This window comes from Argopecten irradians, chromosome 15 (assembly GCF_041381155.1).
Source record: "Argopecten irradians isolate NY chromosome 15, Ai_NY, whole genome shotgun sequence".
In the NCBI taxonomy this organism is placed as follows: Eukaryota; Metazoa; Mollusca; class Bivalvia; order Pectinida; family Pectinidae; genus Argopecten; species Argopecten irradians.
Genome location: NC_091148.1, coordinates 5,236,991 through 5,256,030, shown reverse-complemented (window position 1 = coordinate 5,256,030; position 19,040 = coordinate 5,236,991). Strand labels below are relative to the sequence as shown.

The following is a 19,040-nucleotide window of genomic DNA, read 5'->3' as shown; positions in this document are numbered from 1 at the left end:
TCCTCTTTGTGACTGGGTGAGGACACTTAGCATTATAACATTGTATATTCAGATTGACTAACACCAAATATCGTATATCAATACAGTCATATCCTCTTTGTGACAGGGTGGGGACACTTAGCATGTTGTTTGCAATACTGTAAAACCCCTAAAGACCAATTTTCATTTAGATCAGAGACTGAAACCTGAAAACGGGAAGTGGGCCATTGGCCATCTTGGAATACCAAATCTTATAAAATATGATTGTACTTCTCTAATGATGTTTTACACCAAATATGGAATAAAGCCATTCAAGGCTTAAGGAGGAGTAGGATTTTAAAGACAAATTTCATCCCCCTTCTGAGCCTCAACCCTCTGTCCCCAGGGATCAGCCCTCATTCATTTGAACAAACTTGATAGCCCTTTATCCAAGCATGTTACGGGCCAAATATCAGGTCTCTAGGCCTCTTAGTTTTTCACAAGAAGTTGTTTAAAGAATTTTTAGCTTATTTGACCCCTGTGACCTTAAATGAAGGTCAAGGTCATTCACTTGAACAAACTTGGTAGCCCTTCATCCCAGCATAATGCATGCTACAGGCCAAATATCAGTACCCTGGGCCTTCTGGGTCTTGAGAAGTCGTTTAAAGATTTTAGCCTTTATGACCTCTGTGACCTTGAATGAAGGTCAAGGTCATTCTTTCGAACAAACTTGGTAGCCCTTCATCCCAGCATGCTACAGGCCAAATATCAGTACCTTGTCGTTTGAATGAAACACGGACGGCGAATGGGGACTGCGGACGGCACACAACAACGGACGGTGCATGATGACAATAGGTCATCCTGACCCTTCCGGTCAGATGACCTAAACCTAAAAAGTTAAAAGTCGCGACTTTGATCACAGACTCCAGTTTCGACCTTTATTTTAGAGTGAAAGACACTAAAAAAAAAAAAAGATTCAGACCTACCAACCCTATTTTTTTTTGCAAATGTAACCCTAAACAGACATATTATTTTTTTTCCTTAGCATTATAACATTGTATATTCAGACTGACTAACACCAAATACAAATACAAACCTGGAGGCTTCATCTGTATAGGATGTTCTACTAGATTTGTGATACCAAACATTTTATCTCGGGTGATCTGGCCGTCCTCTGAGTAACTGAAATAGTAAATATCATTTAAATACTGATGCTTTCCATCCATAATTAAAACGTAGACGAGTTAAAATGTGTCTTTATGTTTGTTTAATTAACGTCCTATTAACAGTCAGGGTCATGTAAGGACGGCCTCCCATGTATGCAGTGTGTTGTGTGTATGTGTGCAAGGTGCATGTTTTGGGAGACTGCGGTATATTTGTGTTGTGTCTTCTTGTATAACGGAACTGCATCAGATGATATAAAGACTTCCAATATTAGAAATATTAAATGAAATTTTCATCCATAGCCTGATGAACATACATTTTGAAAACAAGCATTTTTTCTTCTCAATATCAAGAATTTTCAGTGTGATATTTTCTGTAAACAATGATAGTGTATTGATTACATGAAAGGGGCAATAGTCCCAATATTACAATGAGTCTAACTCATAACATACTGCATTCTCACAAAACATGTATGCAAGCAACACATCACATACATCGGAGGCCGTTCTTACTGCTATATGCTACCTCATCTGAGAACGATGTAAGTATACAGTTCATTACCGTTCAGCGACTGTGACTGGAAGAACAAGTCAGTCACAGAGTGATAGAGGTTTACATACTTGCATCATTCTGAGTGTGGTGGCGTCCCAAAAGGAGGAAGTATTACACTAGACGACACAGTCCCACTTACTGTACCAGGATACAATTACAGTGCAGCAACGAGGATACTGTCACCGTACTCAATACCTGGGTTATCTCCTTTGTATAATGACGCTCTTCTAAGAAGAGAAGTCTTTTCAGAAGGTCTCTCAGCATATAGAGTGAACGGGGAGCGAGGGAAAATCAAGTTAGGCTCGGAGTCCATAAGGATCTATATTCATTCTACCACACGACAATTGAAAGAGCTTCAGCAGGATGGTAAGGAACTTTGACAATACAAGAATTCCACGGAAGTGGATGTGTGGACTGCACAGCATCACAAAAAATAGTTATTTACAGTTGAAAATATTGTTAATAATTAGGTGAAGTTATCAAATCCCGTAACTCTTGCAAATATTGATGGATTTTGACCAGTATCGAACCCATCTTAGATCTCATTGATATAAAGCAATACACTAAATTTGCTTGAAATCAGACAATAAATACTGAAGTTATATAGCGGAAACCATGTTTTGACAATTTTAAAGTACTGTAACTCTTGCAAATATTGACGTATTTTGACCAGTATCGAACCTATCTAAGATCTCATTGATATAAAGCAATATACCAAATTTGGTTGCAATTGGACAATAAATACTAAAGTCATTGAGCGGAAACCATGGATTTGTCTGTTTTGACAATTTTAAAGTCCCGTAACTCTTGCAAATATTGACGGATTTTGATCATTATTCAACTCATCCGAGATCTCATTAATTTAAAGCAGTATACCAAATTTGGTTGAAATCTGACAATAAATGATTAAGTTATTGCACGGAAACTGTTTCCCGGACACAGACGCCGACATAGTGATACCTAAGTGTCGCCTGCAGGCGACACAAAAACTTTGGAAATCTAAATACCGTATCCAACGAATGTAAGTGCCCCTCCACCTTATATACCTCGATGTCAGTTACCTTTAAAATAAATTCAAACTAAAAATATGTGTAGGTTTCGTTTTTATTTCTTGCAATAAAATTTACGTCTTACTTTGTGAAATAATTTTATGAAAGACTAGTCTAAATCTTTTTTTCTAATCAGCATCCCCTTATTTGTTTCTATTTCTAAACATTCAAATGCTTCTAAAACTGAACAAGAGGTTAACAAGCTTCTATTCGCTACAAATGATTCTCTGTACTGTCGTAACAATTTTTGTTTGCTAAATTCTATGTCCAAATTGAAATTCCAAAATTCTAAACAGCTTAACATCAGAAAACTGTCAGCACATTAACTGGAATGTAGGGAGTATGTCAGTGTTCAAGTTTCAATATAGGATGAAACTTGAATCAAACAACAAAATCCCACTTACTGTACCAGGATACAATTACAATGCAGCAACGAGGATACTGTCACCGTACTCAATACCTGGGAATGTACCACTCTCACACCAATGATACAGGAATCGCATGGTTTTTTTTAAGAAGATGGTTTCACATCTACTACAGGGTAACTGTATAATAATGAATTGTTCCTCGAGTAGATGTTTTTGTAGTTGTTGTAAAACTATGAATATGAAAACAACAAATTTTGTTTTCATATTATTAACACTATTAGTCCATCAGCTTTCCACGAAAATTTCCATCCACAAAATTATATCAAAGTTCCAAATTAAACCACGGAAAAAATTACACATGAATATTTTATACAGAAATAGAATCTAAAACATGTCTTTTAAATAAACAGGGATATTTCAACCTGAGAAGAAGAGTATGGCAGGTCAACATGAGGTTTGCTGACTGGTAGCCAAATTTGAACACGAGGATTGAGACATGTTTGGTTATTTCTCTCCCATACTTACTGGTCTCCTGTGAGGATGTAGGCATCCCACCACTCCATCTCAGGAACCTCACCTTCTTGCTGTCAATGGTATAAGGTGATTTTTATCAGCTATACTTTACACTGATATTGTAATTCAACATTGTACTTTTCCATGAAATTGTTTCAATTACTGAATAATGTCTTAATTTTTGTGAAATCAAATTTTGGAAACAAAGAGAAATCGTGAGAATACATCCCTGTTAAAGTGTTTCAAGCATATATTGGTACAAAAAAAACAATATGACTATAAATAAAGTTGCTGCGAAAAAGCCAAAAGCAATTAAAACAGTATCAAATCACTATGATAATAAGTTAAATTACAGTATTATTTTTATAAAACTAAAACAATATTTTTCACATGCAGACTATTGTTAAGCAACTATTAAATTTAGCCTGTGATAAAATTTTGCATATTTCACGGATGTTTCAAATCCTTGAAAATAAATTGTCACAAAAAAGTACAATAGAGCAGTAAATTGCCAAATTAAATTGCTGTGAATTTTTTTTGGGAAAGTCAATGCGAAAAAAAGTCTCTGCAAATATATAAAGTGAAATCAAATAACCATTCATTTATTGTCAAACATTGATATACAGTATTGACATGTCACAGATCAGCTTTGAGTGACAAAAGAACATTATGTTACATACCAGTTCCTTTTTAGGAGCCAGAGTAGCTAATTTTGCTGCTGAAGCTATTCCCGTTTTCTTGGCAGCGTAGGCGATCTCATTCTGTAATCTGTCCAGCTGAGCCTACAATTGAAAATAGTTTGCTAGAGAACAATTCTCGGAAAGTAATGAACAATATTTAAACAGGCAACCCATTTTCTCCTAATTTTTATACTGCTATGAAATATGCTGCCAACTTAATTCAGATTGATCTTCACAAATTGGTTCAATTTCAAGATTTACATCATATTACAAAGATTCAAATTGGGGCTAAATTTAGGATATTTAATTTGCCGGTACTCTTTTAACATATCATAATATTTTTGAAAATCCTTAAGGATTCCAATAGAGAATGTCCTAATAAAATTTTGTAAAAACCCCAAAATATCCTAAAGATTTCTAGATCAATCTGAAACACTGTATTAAGGTATATATATCAATTCCAAGTTCAAACTTCTGATTTAAATTAATTCTAAATCCTTATTTACTTATAAACCTAATTTCTATGTTTCTAATACCTTTGCCCGAAGTCTGCCTGCCATCTGTTCAAACTTGCCAATTTCATGGAACTTGAAGGAACGTCTCTGTCTTTGGGCACTCTTAGCTCTGGAAATGAAAATGATAGCTGTTGTTATATTATAGCCGCTACTTAAATTACAGGGTCAGGTGGCAGTTCATAGCAGAGTGGTTAGCACTTGAGACCTTGTCTCAGGTGACCTAAAAAAACAACTAAAATATAAATCTACGTACTCAACTCTAGAATCAAAGAATCTACTTTCGCTGATTTCCTCTGGTGGCTTTTCTATCAAACCTTTAAACTGTTCTCTTCTCTTGGCTCGGATATTTGCCTAAAAATTAAAAGGATATTTTAAAATTAATTTTTTTTTCCCAAAGTAACAACATATTGCAAACTTATTAATATCTAACTGATCATATTGTTGAATTTTGTCATATACCAGACTTTCCCATGAACTTTTCCTTTCTTAGAATCAGAAGAGTTGAATGTTCTCAAACCAAATTGATTTATGGTTTTGTTTCTTTCATGCTACACCTGACCAAGCAAGTAGATCTGGTGGTACTGTGATCAGATTTGAGAGTTGAATCAGAATCCCCCCTCTAAGCCCCCTGATCCATCCCCTCACACCTACCCCTCCCAGCCCCCCGACCCACTTAAGCCTCTGACCTTAAGCGTAGGTGTATGATGCTGGAGTTGAATGGCCTGCCCGGTCATGGCGTCAATCGTCCTTCCCTCTTCATCTAAAATCAACGGCGTAGGTCTGAAACATAAAAACAATATTTCTAATCTCTTTCAATTGTTATTTACATTTACTAAAACCAACTTTCTTTAGCGTGTTACGGTGCGATTATTTTTTTGCAAATTTCACCATCAATGTAAATTCACAAAGTTTTTCTCCCGCGAATTGATACCTTTCACAATTCTTGTACCATTAAATTCAAAGATATTTCCATTAAATTTAAATCTCCGAAACTTAATCTCCACGAAAATGTTGTGAAACGGAAATCGCAAAACTATGCAGCCGTACGAGAAAGAAAGTTGTTTTACAGTATTTTGAATTGTTACAAAATACCAAACTAACAATAACTTATTTAGTGTAACTAACAATTATAATTCATTGTATTTTTATCAAGATCCCTTTAATATCAGAATTAGTGTTCGAAAGATAAAAATATTTTCAACATAACTTATCCAGAAACAAAAGGAGCAATTAATGTTCAAATCCTGAAATGATTTAATACCTTATTTGCCTTCGGCCTCGGCTTGCTGATGGATTCATTCATTCATATTTTTAAATCTTCTTAATCATGAAACTTCTGCCACAGCACATTATTATAAGAAGGATAATGAGATCCAATGTAAACATGATCATATCATTGAACAAAATCAATCTTATAATTCAAATTTTGATAACTTACTTGTTTTGTAAAGGGAGCTGTTTCCTGAAAAATATAAAAGTTAAAATCAATATAGATTACATATATAACTGTAGAGATGTTGAATTGTCATAAACAAGTACATTACAATGATACAAAAACAGTTTTACCTTAATTCCAACAAAGAAAGACTATTACTACTGGAACACTTACATTACAAAACTTTACATCTACCAAGAGACTTTAACCAGACACATAAAGAAGATGAAATTACATCCTTGACAACACTTACAGAACCAGAAATTGTAGCCATAACACTTACAGATATGGAAGTTGAACACCAGATGCAGAAAGACTTGACATCTTATTCTGTATCATAGCTTGGAGTTCTGCTGCTCTCTTGGCTTTCTCCATCGCGTCTGACATCAACACCTGGGTCTGAGTCATGGTGGGCTGCAAGTAAAAGATAGGTAATTAATAATCTCTAAAAATAACACACCAAAAGATCATAACGACATTGGTATAGGTAGGTGTCTATGCACATTAAAGAGTTATTACCTCTACAGCTAGGCATTGATTTTGATGCCATGTGTTTGTGGGTTTAACATCACAGTTTTAAGAGAAAAATCCGAGTTTCGCTCACCTTCCTGCAAGGATGATAACTCTTAATATGCAAAGACACACTAAGGGACGATAAGTGAGTTTTTCCTCTTTTTTTTGTGTGTGTAATTTTCAAATTCTTTCCTCTTCGTTATTTTTTTGGAAAAAAGTCTTGACTTCACCTATTCTGATTTAGACCATGGATTAGATTATTCAAGCATTTTTGGTATACTAAGATCATCTGCATTCTGATAGAATTTGTACATAAAATTCTAATTTTGTTAAAGACTAATGACTGAAAACCTGTTTGGTAGGCAGTGTTTCTATAGGGCTGATTGGGTGCCAGAAACATGAATATTTAAGAATGACCTAACCATGACTCGGTGTAACAACAAACCTTGTTAGCAGATGGTGTTGTCACCATTAACTGCGTCTTTCTCTCCTGAATCATCTTCTGGGCATTCTGCATCATTTCTTTGATCTGTCAAAATCATAATATAACCTTAATTACAAAATTATGCTGTGAGTTTATTCATTAAAATTTCAGTCTAATCCTAATTCTACTAATAAAGAGATCCTGCTTAACTTAATCATAGAATTCTTAAGGCAAAAACCATGTTGAAATTTGTTTGTAATGAATAGTAAATTATCTTTATTTAATAATTTTCCATTTTTACCTGTTTTTCCTTAGAGGTGCAACAATTCGAAATTAACAATTTTATATTTACATGAAAAAAACATTTTGTTTAAATATTATTTTTTTGGATTTTTTTCCTCGTTTAAGCATTATTGTCGGCACTTTTTCAGTTTCATCAAGAAATGAAACAGACAATCGTTCACAAACTGTCTGAATCTGTTGAACACACACACCTTATCTGTGGTAAGCTGACCAGGACTCGGGTTTCCTGGACCAGGAATAGCTGCAGGAGGGCCATCATCAACAAACCTTCTCTTCCTTTTGGTTTCTCCTCCTTCGTCACGGTCATCCTTCATAACATATACAAGCTTGTCACACATAACAACACCCTGTTCCTCTTTGTCAATGAATTTGTTATTTTACAAGATACAAAATAAAATAAATGTGTTTTCCCGATTAGATTGATTTCATGTTTTATATTATACAGTATATATAGTGTAAAGTAACATGAGTAAATCAAACTAATTGGTATCCTTTTCAGTACACAAATTTGTCCTATTTAAGTACAAATGTTCTGTAACATTGTTTGTACAGAAATTAAGAACAAAAAATCAAGGACTTTTCAAGACCTGTTTAGTCATTTTCAAGGCCACATTCACATTGAAATCAATGCAGTTCTGGTATGTTTCTATATCATTATGAGAGCAAAGTCCAGAGTCCACAATTTAAAATCTGGATTTCAGGTTGATTCACCCTGAATTTTGAATGTGGGATCAAATGTCATTTTAGAGCAAATGTATTTTTCAAGGCTGTTGGTGAATTTCAAGGACTTTTCAAGGCCAAACTCTTTATTTAAGAACTTGCAAGGCCAACACATAAATCAAGGAGTTTTCAAGGCCTGTGCCCACCATATGTAAACATACTTATTTTTGCATACTCAACTTTTAGCATAAAACTGATTCTGAATAAGTTACAAATTCCCAGCTTGGTCAAACAAAAGCTAATTATGGTGTAATGTTTTCATTTTCTTTAATATTTTGGGTCAGACGACGTACCAAGGCATTCCGTTCTTACCTTCCTCTTTTTCCTGGTATTTCTGTTGGATGCTTTATAATCTTCCCACACACCAAACAACTTGTCAGCAAACCGTTTTGCCTGACTTTCATCTAGAATCACCAGTAGTTTATCTGTTAAAACAAACAAGAGATCCCAGAGGGATCTTGGCGCCCACCTAAGAACGATCTTTGTCTGACAAAGGAAAGAGGGATCTCTTCTCTGCTTTTCAAGCTTTTACTACATATTACTACACATGAAGATCCTTTGACTACTTTCTGAGATATATAACAGTAACAAACTTCAATTATTAAAATCCAAGATGGCTACCTGTCGGCCATCTTGTTCACCGATCAGTCCTAAAATGCAAAATGCACAACTAGACCCCTAGAAGAACCTGCAAATACAATGAGACAGATCTCTTCAATACATTCTTAGACATAGCGGAAAAAAACTTCAATTGTCAGTCAAAATCCAAGATGGTGTCCTGTCGGCCATCTTGTACAATGATCAATACCAAAATGCAATATGCATAACCAGGGACCTAGGGGAACGTGCACCTGCACATGAAATTTGAGACAGATCCCTTCAGTACTTTCTAAGAAATAGTGGTAACAAACTTCAACTATCAAATTCCAAGATGGCGTCCCGTCGGCCATCTTGTGCACCGATCAGTCTGAAAATGCAATATGCACAACTAGACCCCAAAGGGAACCTGCACATGCAATTTGATACAGATCCCTTGAAGACTTGCTGAGAAATAGTGGTAACAAGCTTTAACTATCAAAATCCAAGATGGCGGCCTGTCGGCCATCTTGTTCATCAATCAGTCCCAAAATGCAATATGCACAACTAGGCCCCTAGAGGAACTTACATGTGAAATTTGAGAAAGATCCCTTCAGTACATTCTGAGAAATAGCGGTAACAAACTTTAACTATCAAAATCCAAGATGGCTGCCTGGCAGCCATTTTGTTGACCGGTTGGTCCCAAAATACATTATGCACAACTAGGGCCCTAGGGGAACCTTCAAATTAAATTTGAGAAAAATCCCTTCAGTACTTTCTGAGAAATAGCGGTAACAAGAATTGTTAACGGACAGCAGGACGGACCACAGACCATGGACAAAAAGCGATTTGAATAGCCCACCATCTGTTGATGGTGGGCTAAAAATAAAGAATTAAACATGAACAGTATTCAAATATGATCTATTATATATATAATCATTAAATTCAGTAAATTGTAAATTTGTACAAGTTTCCTGATTTTTCTCACATAAATATATATTTTTTTCCATTTGTATTTGCTATCCATGAAGCTTTACATATATAAAACTGCATCGTCGGACATCCACAGTTGATCGCACTTAACATCAGTGATAAGTGTAGCGAGTGTAGTATGATCGACCGTGAGTCTCTGACGATGTGCATGATGTAATATGACTTACCCACCGGCCATGTGTATGCTGTACTACAGTGAATTTTTTATATTCAATAATGTCAGGGGCCTGTACGTTTTGAATTGGGAAAACACATTTCATGTTTCTTGAAACATCTACATTGTATATTTTATTTGGGAAAATATTAACATGAAATTGGGAAAATAAAGCAAAATTTCTCTAGGAATGTATATGGAGCCTTTTTTATGAAAATTTTTTGGCCCAAATGTACTTAACAAGAGATCCCAGAGGGATCTTGGCGCCAACCAAACAATGATCTATGTCTGACAATGGAAAGAGGAATCTTTTCCCTGCTTTTCAAACACACTACATATAAAATTTGAGACAGATCGCTAAGCACTTTCTAAGAAATAGTGGTAACAAACTTCAACAATGAAATCTAAGATGACGGCCGGTTGGCCATCTTGTTTACCAATCAGTACCGAAAGGCATTATGGATCAGTCCTTGAAAGTACTATGCACAACTAGGGTACAAGGGGAAACTTTGCATGGAATTTGAGAAAGATCCCTTCCGTACTTTTGAGAAATAGCAATAACAAACTTTAACTATCAAAATCCAAGATGGCCGCCTGTCGGCCATCTTGTTCACCGATCGGTCCCAAAATGCAATATGCACAACTAGGGTCCTATATAGCTAGGGGAACCTATATATGAAACTTGAGAAAGATCCCTTCAGTACTTTTGAGAAATAGCAATAACAAACTTTAACTATCAAAATTCAAGATGGCCGCCTGTCGGCCATCTTGTTCACCGATTGGTCCCAAAATGCAATATGCACAACTAGGGTCCTAGGGGAACCTGTATATGAAATTTTAGAAAGATCCCTTCAGCACTTTTTGAGAAATAGCGGTGACAAACTTTAATTATCAAAATCCAAGATGGCCGCCTGTCGGCCATCTTGTTGACCGATTGGTCCCAAAATGCAATATGCACAACTAGGGTCCTAGGGGAACCGACATGTGAAATTTGAGAAAGATCCCTTTAGTACTTTCTGAGTAATAGCGGTAACAAGAATTGTTAACGGACGGACGGACGGAAGACGGATGAAAGGAGATTTGAATAGCCCACCATCTGATGATGGTGGGCTAAAAATCACAGACCTAAAATAAGAGACGATGTGTATATATATAGTTTACCTAGAATGACTTACCCACAGTTTTATGTTTATCGTAACCTTTGTCTATACAATTAAGGGCAGCGGTGACAAGGGCTGTCTCACTGAAGCCGAGGAATTTTTGAACAGTTTTATCCAGCAGAGCTTTCAGATCGTCCCATTCTCTGTCCGACAGCGACATGGTGACAGTTTTAAACTGTAAAACTCAAAGTATTCTCTCTGTTGGACTAACAAAATATGATACAATCTAGAAGATCCATCAAAGACTAAGTTGATGAAGGTTTTTATTAGGATCCATGTTGGTGTCCCTTAAGTATTGTTGAGCTTCCCGAGTATCAGCTAAATGCAATAATGGATTATATACTGAAATGACAAAAATAAGAACAATTAATGTTAAGACAATAAGACGTACTTCATTAAAGATCGATCGTATACACTGATGGTTACGTTGGTGATTGAACCTAACTTTTGGGTGCGGCTTATATAACGGTGCGTCTTATACGTGTACAAAACCTGAAAAAATCGTAAAAAAGGCATATGCGGCTTATACACATGTGCGGCTTATTGTCCGGAAAATACGGTAGTGACTTTGCCCTTATAATATTTTTGCATGCATCACTGAGTAATTAAGCATTCGTTGTCATATTTTGACATGCATTGGTGTGTGACATACACTGGGTGTTCTAGCATATCTATTATGGTGCGGATATATGCTAAAACGCACATGCTATATAGTGATAAATCTACGTGCGCATCCCGAGTCCTGGACTCACAGAATTTTAAAAGGACCCATGAAATTTCTGGGAATGGGTATCTATAACACTGTGGGACCCATTGTTTTCACAAAAACCACTGAAAAGGACCCACGAAAAATAATCGTAGATTGAACACTGGGCCTATATATGTATATTTCTATTATGGTGTACTATTTTGCACCAAATATTTATATGTATCTGTATTAAAGTCATATTTGATATGCTTAATTACAATAGTCGATGTATGCAAAATATAACATGGACAAAGTCACTACAAACATATAAGCGGATAATGGGATTAACTAGTATGTCATATAATACCATTTCTTGTCTACTACAAAATTAATATACCCGGTAGCATTATTTATCAGCATTTGAAACTTACTTTATTTGAAGCTGACGTATGTCGTCTAAGCGCATACACATTAAATATTATGTCTAATGAATTTAATTATAGTAAAAGTACAAAAAATGGTCTATTTTCATGTCATCATCTGAAAGAATGAAATCCTAACAGTACACTCAAAGTTGTTTTTAGATTGTGTCTCAACATTAGTACATTTATTAGTACACCCTTAGCCAAGATATTTAACCCTTCACTGGAAGATGGAAAACTACCTCGAGAATAGAAAGAAGCTAATAACAACATCACTGCCATATTCAAGAAAGGATTGAAGTCAGACCCAGGAAACTATAGACCTGTCAGCCTCACGAGTATTGTTGTAAAAACCTTAGAGAAGTTAGTTAGAAACAGTATAGTTAAACACATGGATAAGAATAATTTTTTAAGCTCTAAACAATTTGGTTTTATCTTGGGACGATCAACCCAACTTCAGTTGCTGAATGTTTTAGAAGATTGGACTGAAATTATAGATGATGGAGGAGAATTAATTCTCCTCCATCATCTATAATTTCGAACTAGATGTAATTTACATGGATTTTTAGGAAGGCATTTGATAAGGTCCCGCATAAACGCCTCTTAAAGAAATTGACAGGATATGGCGTCAGTCAAAAAGTAGTAAATTGGATAGAGGACTTCCTCAGTAATAGATGTCAATGTGTTATTGTTAATGGTGAGATGTCAAAAACATACCCCGTAATCAGCGGCATCCCACAAGGAAGTGTACTGGGCCCAATCTTATTTATAGTATATATAAATGATGTTCCTGAAATAACAACATCTTCATCGCCACTATTTGCAGATGACACAAAGCTACCTCGGTATACAGGCAGATTAGAAACGATGATGATGTGAGAATTCTCCAAGAGCACCTGTATAAACTCCAAAACTGGTTGAACAGATGGTTACTCAAATTCCACCCAAACAAATGTAAGGTGATATCAATAAAAGCTTCCAAGAAAAGACATTACTACATGTATATGAATGGAGATGAAGGAGAGAGGATTCAACTGGAAAACATCACACAAGAAAAGGACATTGGGGCAACTATCGATAAGGACCTGAATTTCAAAAACCCACCTGCATAATATTGTGAACAAAGCAAACAGCATAGTTGGACTGATTCGAAGATCTTTTGTATATCTTGATGAGTCAAGGTTCAAGTTACTATTTCAAGCTCTCGTTATATTTAGACCACACCTGGAATACGCGGCGAGTGTATGGAACCCATATAGAGTGGCAGATATCGACCTGATCGAGAAAGTCCAGAGAAGGGCATCAAAACTTATTCCGGGACTCAAAAACCTAACATAAGAGAACGCTTAGAAAGACTAAATCTTCCAACTTTACAACATCGGAGAACTAGAGGGGACATTGTAAATGTTTTTAAAATAGATAAAAACATATATGATCGTAGATGAACTGAGAACTTTTTCCAAATGGACATGCAGTACAGGCAGAACGAGAGGTCACTCTGAGAAAATTTTTTAAGAAACGTTGCAATTTAGAATTAAGAAAGAATTTCTTCAGTAACAGAATAGTAGACATATGGAATAATTTGCCACAATATATTATAGATGCAGATACTGTATACAACTTTGAAGTAATGTTAGATGAACACTGGAAAAATATTTGTTTTAAAATCTAATTGTCTATATTGTAGGATTATAGCCATATATATTGATATACTGGAATTTATTTACTTATTTTATGAATGTATTTTGTTGATATGGAGATAGAGTCTTCCAGCATGCATCCATCAATTGTCCTAATAAAATCCTAATAAATCAACCGTACACTATTGAAATTCAAAACTGTTGCGACGCTAGTCTGATATCGAACACAAATTGTTGAATTTCATGAGAATTTTCAACATAATTGTAAACAAATTATATACCAATGGAAACGGGAAAGTGTCAAGATTTCCAATATTGAATCACACTAAAACTATACCTCAATATAAGTCGGCAAACCGAAGCTGAACGAAAAATCTAGCTGTATTTTCTGTGTGATAAGAGCGCAGCTCTCTACGCGGCCATAGGCCGCGTAGAGCAAAGCTCTACTAACCATAACACGTGTGTGAGCATATAGAATCCAATACATTCCAGTACCCCTTGGACTTTGAAATTGTGTCCCGCGGGAAAAGCCTCGCGCCTCCATGCAGGCAGCCAATGTTTTAATTCTCGTTATCAGCACTACGAGATTTTAAATTTTCTCTGTAGGCAAAACATATCACCAGGATACACTTTGAAATTACTGTAAGTAGTTTTATATAACTACACAAGGATAAGAATGACTCAATAAATGTACTGGTCAAAATGATATATACTGTCTGTGTGTTGTCAAGCGCACGGCACCGTCAGCCGTGACGTCAGGAAGCTTGGAGCTAAAGATGACGCCACATATTCCCGCGCATTTTTGATACATGGTATGTTGCCAAGTTTTCCGCATTGGAGAGAAACAAGATCGGAAAAAAATGAAATAATCCAGTTGAATATTTCTTTCTGACCTGTATTTGAAGACTGCTAGACACAAATATTGAAGAATAGCATTTACTAAAAATCAATGATCGGACTACAAGTTAAAACAGTTTTAATCTCATTCTGAGGTTATAATCCTAACATGTTATATTTACATTTTTTATAAGTAGCTGCGCTCTTCTGAGGCATTGTCTTAAATTCATATTATTCAAACGCATTTTTGAAATATAAGAAAACAGAAAATAATAACTTTTTGGCTTGGTTGAAACTTATCATACTCTTTATGATCAGCAATCACTACATACCACGACTCATGGTATCATCCGTAACGCCAGCAAATTAGTGACTTAAAGGATTTGTGCAGCCAAAATTTTTTTTTGATAATACGTCAGGATATTGCTTTGGATTAATGAAAAATTAAGTCCCACACAACGAATCGCCTAGCGTTTAGCGCTATCGGTTGGTTTTGGTCGTGATTTACGGGTAGCGTCGACTACGGTTCAGAGATAATGAGCTAGGTGGTCACGTGGTCTTGTGATGTCAGAGTAGTCCGCGGCTACACAAGGTAAGCCTAGTACATACATGTATATAGCACATATACGTATACGTTAGATCTACAATTTGAGTTTTTCGAGTAAATGGTTATTCTAGCTTTATGATGTAGATATTTTCAGTTTCAAAACATTCCATTTACAACACTTAAAAAATTCAGACAAGCATATATCTAACTTTAGATTAGATAATCAGTCCAATTTGATAGCGATATCAAAAAGATGTTCGGATCAGTATGGACTTAGATTTAGATAGCATTGGATGTAAATTTCAGTGTAATAAAAAAACAGTATAATGTAACACTATCTTTTTACGAGTAAAATCCCAAAATTTAGCATGAATATATCTAGAATCCGTGTTTTTATTTCAAACTTCTGCTATAACGATGCAAACACGGCACAGTTTTTGAGTAAAAATAAAATGTGGTTATCAGTTATGTGATATTGGAGTAACAGTACCGAACTTATACCGAAAATAATATGTATATCTATATTGTTGCCTTTGAAACTTTATCCCTAACGTTAACTAAAAAGCAGAAATACATCAATGGTATTTCTGATATATGTTCCTAAATCAGTTTAAGTGTAGATTTAAATTCATTATTTCAAAATTATACTAAATCCTTAAAATAGTATATTCATTGTCGACCGTTTTGTATATCATACCGTGATTTAATAGTATGATATATGAACATTTATCGTATAATCCAAAAAGTAACCACATATAGTGTTCAAATGAAAATTGAAATTACTTGTATACAGGCATTATAAAAAGATATAATATCTTGTACCTTTTTAAAAATATACTAAGTGATATTTAAATAAGCATATTTAGTGTGATAATGTTGTAACCTTCTTGTATGACTATACATGTACATTTAGATTCGAAACGGTGAAAATACATGCTTAGAATTTTTACTAATACCTTAGAAATTACGGAAGATTGGTATATGCCACGATTCCGTAATTACAGTACTAGACTGGAATATTTTTTAAGGTTAAACCTTTAGTTGAAATAGTTCTTAGAACCATTTTTGTTTCTGAATAAGTCCATTTTTGTTTCTGAATAAGTCCATTTTTGTTTTACCTGTGTACGACATATATATATGTGTTTGTAATATATATTCCTAGGTATGATCAGGTATATTTTACTTCCATTTGCTTTTACATCTTCATTTTAAAAATGGAGGTGACAATAAAAAACCTAGAACATAGATGTTCGGGGTTTCCATAATTCAAATCACAATCCAATAAACGGATGTCCTAACCTGATTGACAGTTAAACAATAGCAAATACCCGATATAGTCCACTTAATAGCAAATTGCCAGCGGCCAGGTAATTACAGGTGAGTTCGATGAATGGCGTTGTGTACAGGTAAACAACATCCTGGTCAAGGTATTACATAACCATCAAACCAAAGGCATGGCTAATTATATATCTATAATATCGGTGTATCTACTCGTATATCGATTAAAAATTGAAAGCGACTGAACGGTCTGAAAAATAGTTCGTTTTGCTTAATACTCAATTATTTGATCTTTTATAATATCAAAAGTAAATTCTTTCTACCACATGTTGAAACGTTTTACGGTTTTGTAATAAATGTATCTCGATTTATTCGGTTAGAAACACACAACACAATGTTTGTAATGATCAATCATCGATGTGTACGTATGTCAAGCATCATATCATTGATGCTTTAATCAAGGATTTCTTAAATTGTTCCATAAAAATTCATTTTACAGTCACAAACTTTGCAATTAACATTGTATCAAAGATACAGCATACAGGAAAATATTATCTAATTTAAGCTTATTCGTTGCTGAACTCCTCGACAAAAAATCTGAAACTTTTATTTCTGTGTGGATTTTCTTTCATAATTACACGAAGATACCTGCTATTAGAGCATAAATTAGTGTATTTGAAACATCAAATTTCAATCTTTTAGTTATTTATATTCGAGCCAAAGTTATTGTACGATTAACTTCACTCAAAAGTAATCATAAAAAATCTTTGATCGGCTTTTCCTGTGACCGTCGATGTAAGTGATAGCACATCAGTTATAGTACAGCTATAAGCCACGGACTATTGTGACGTCACACGGTTTAGAGCTAGAAAATATGCATAATCGGGTGGTCAGAAAATTTGACCTCGATATCGGCGGTTTACAGGTTATTCCGGTCGCGCGCGGCACGGAGAGATTTCTACATGGTATAATAAAGCCATTTCCAGCATAAACTGAAATTATCATTTTTGACTGCACAAATCCTTTAAGCACACGGAAACGGATCAAAACATTCCGTACTAGCTATAGGTTGCACTAATCCAATAATATTAGATCTCGATATTGAGAAACTTCTGATGTGCAATATCGAGATCTAATGCCCGAACCCTATACGAGTCTTCGCAAGTTCCGCCCTCGAATTAGAGCGCAACTTTGACGCTTAATTACCAAGTGAAAAACTTACCAGAATGTCAAAAAACATGTATAGCGTGAATCAGTAGTTATCCATGAACACATCCTGGTATAAGAATAGGTATGACATAACATTAATCCACGGAATAATCACACATTTAAGAGCTGACCCATAGCATCGCTGTATAATCTAGGTTAATTCCTATTCAAATTTTCGTCACTTCCGGTTTATCAAATTATAGTACGGTGTATCAAATGGAAAGATAATATTAATAGTGGTAACCAAGGTTGTTTATATGCACGGAAACAAGTATTTTTTATTAGTCCTGATTGATTCTGGAAATATTTAAATAAATTAATGCATTTTAGTCGAAATACTGCAAAATATTTCATAGATAATGATACTTTTACTTTCCGTCACCATTCCGTAATTTGTAACAACCGAGTAAAAATGGCGACCGGGTAGACTTACAAATAGTGGTGGGGGTATAGAAATGTCTAAATTCGGTATAACAGTGCAATAGTGACGTTTTGAATTTTGGATTTAACATGATTTGGGATAATTCTTTCAGGCTATAAAAGGTTAGTGTGAACAAAACTTGAAATTTTGAATTTATATCGAGCCCATTTCTGCGCCGTGTGAATCCTGCCTCGATTGTTAGAGGTTAGACACGACGTAATGATCAAAAGTGTCTCGTCGTGCTATACCTCTAACATTGTTGGAGTATAGGTTGCACTACAGTCAAGTGGAACCGGTCTCAATAGAACTACGCACGAAAGTGATATTGGCAACAATGCGCAGGCAGTATTTGCGGGGAAAACATCATCAGAGTGCATTGAGTTATAAGCCGGTTGTTTAAATGAATTTACCACTGTACGACATTGGACATTTCGGCCGCGTGAAGTTAGCGTGTTGCACGTTATGCATCGTATTAAATGGCCTAGTGTTTGCTGAAAAACTGTCGACCGAAAGTAGTAACCATTCCAAATGTCTTTAAAATGTTGTTGTCGCTACAAATAGGACTTCCAGCCACACGTTTTATTGCAACCATACACTTACCGATTTAACGCTACGATCTCGCAAAGAGAAACATGGAGCATGGTACTTATTCGTAAGAACGTCGTTCATTGGCTGATACACGCACATTGGCCAATGAACAGTCGGGTTAGAAAAATCGAATATTTTCTAAATTTCAGACCAACGTCTTGTAAATCCGGATATGAAAATAATCACACTAAACCTTCCATTTTATTTAAGCCAAGAAGAATTGAATTTATTTCACATGGAGACATCATCAACAACATCATAAAATTAAAAATAAAATGAAATGTTAAAGCCCCGTGAACCGGAACTGCTATTTAGAATTATCGCCCTTGTCTT

General features: G+C 35.2%; 1 protein-coding gene across 2 annotated transcripts in view; it reads right to left on the bottom strand.

Moving 5' to 3' along the window:
* Nucleotides 1-18,818, bottom strand: part of LOC138309585 (U4/U6 small nuclear ribonucleoprotein Prp3-like) — a 43,380-nt gene extending 24,562 nt beyond the window's left edge. Inside the window, exons 1-13 of one of the 2 annotated variants that reach the window (XM_069250811.1) lie at nt 18,720-18,818; nt 11,093-11,419; nt 8,507-8,619; nt 7,666-7,782; nt 7,193-7,276; nt 6,518-6,648; nt 6,238-6,261; nt 5,486-5,579; nt 5,053-5,150; nt 4,821-4,908; nt 4,285-4,386; nt 3,617-3,675; nt 1,055-1,140 (exon numbers count right to left, since the gene is read on the bottom strand). In XM_069250811.1, the coding sequence (XP_069106912.1) occupies nt 1,055-1,140; nt 3,617-3,675; nt 4,285-4,386; nt 4,821-4,908; nt 5,053-5,150; nt 5,486-5,579; nt 6,238-6,261; nt 6,518-6,648; nt 7,193-7,276; nt 7,666-7,782; nt 8,507-8,619; nt 11,093-11,237 (1,141 nt within the window). In that variant the 5' untranslated portion in view covers nt 11,238-11,419; nt 18,720-18,818. The remainder of the gene's footprint in view (nt 1-1,054; nt 1,141-3,616; nt 3,676-4,284; nt 4,387-4,820; nt 4,909-5,052; nt 5,151-5,485; nt 5,580-6,237; nt 6,262-6,517; nt 6,649-7,192; nt 7,277-7,665; nt 7,783-8,506; nt 8,620-11,092; nt 11,420-18,719) is intronic. The other variant, XM_069250812.1, reaches the window with a different exon arrangement.
* Between the last annotated feature and the right edge of the window lie 222 nt (nt 18,819-19,040).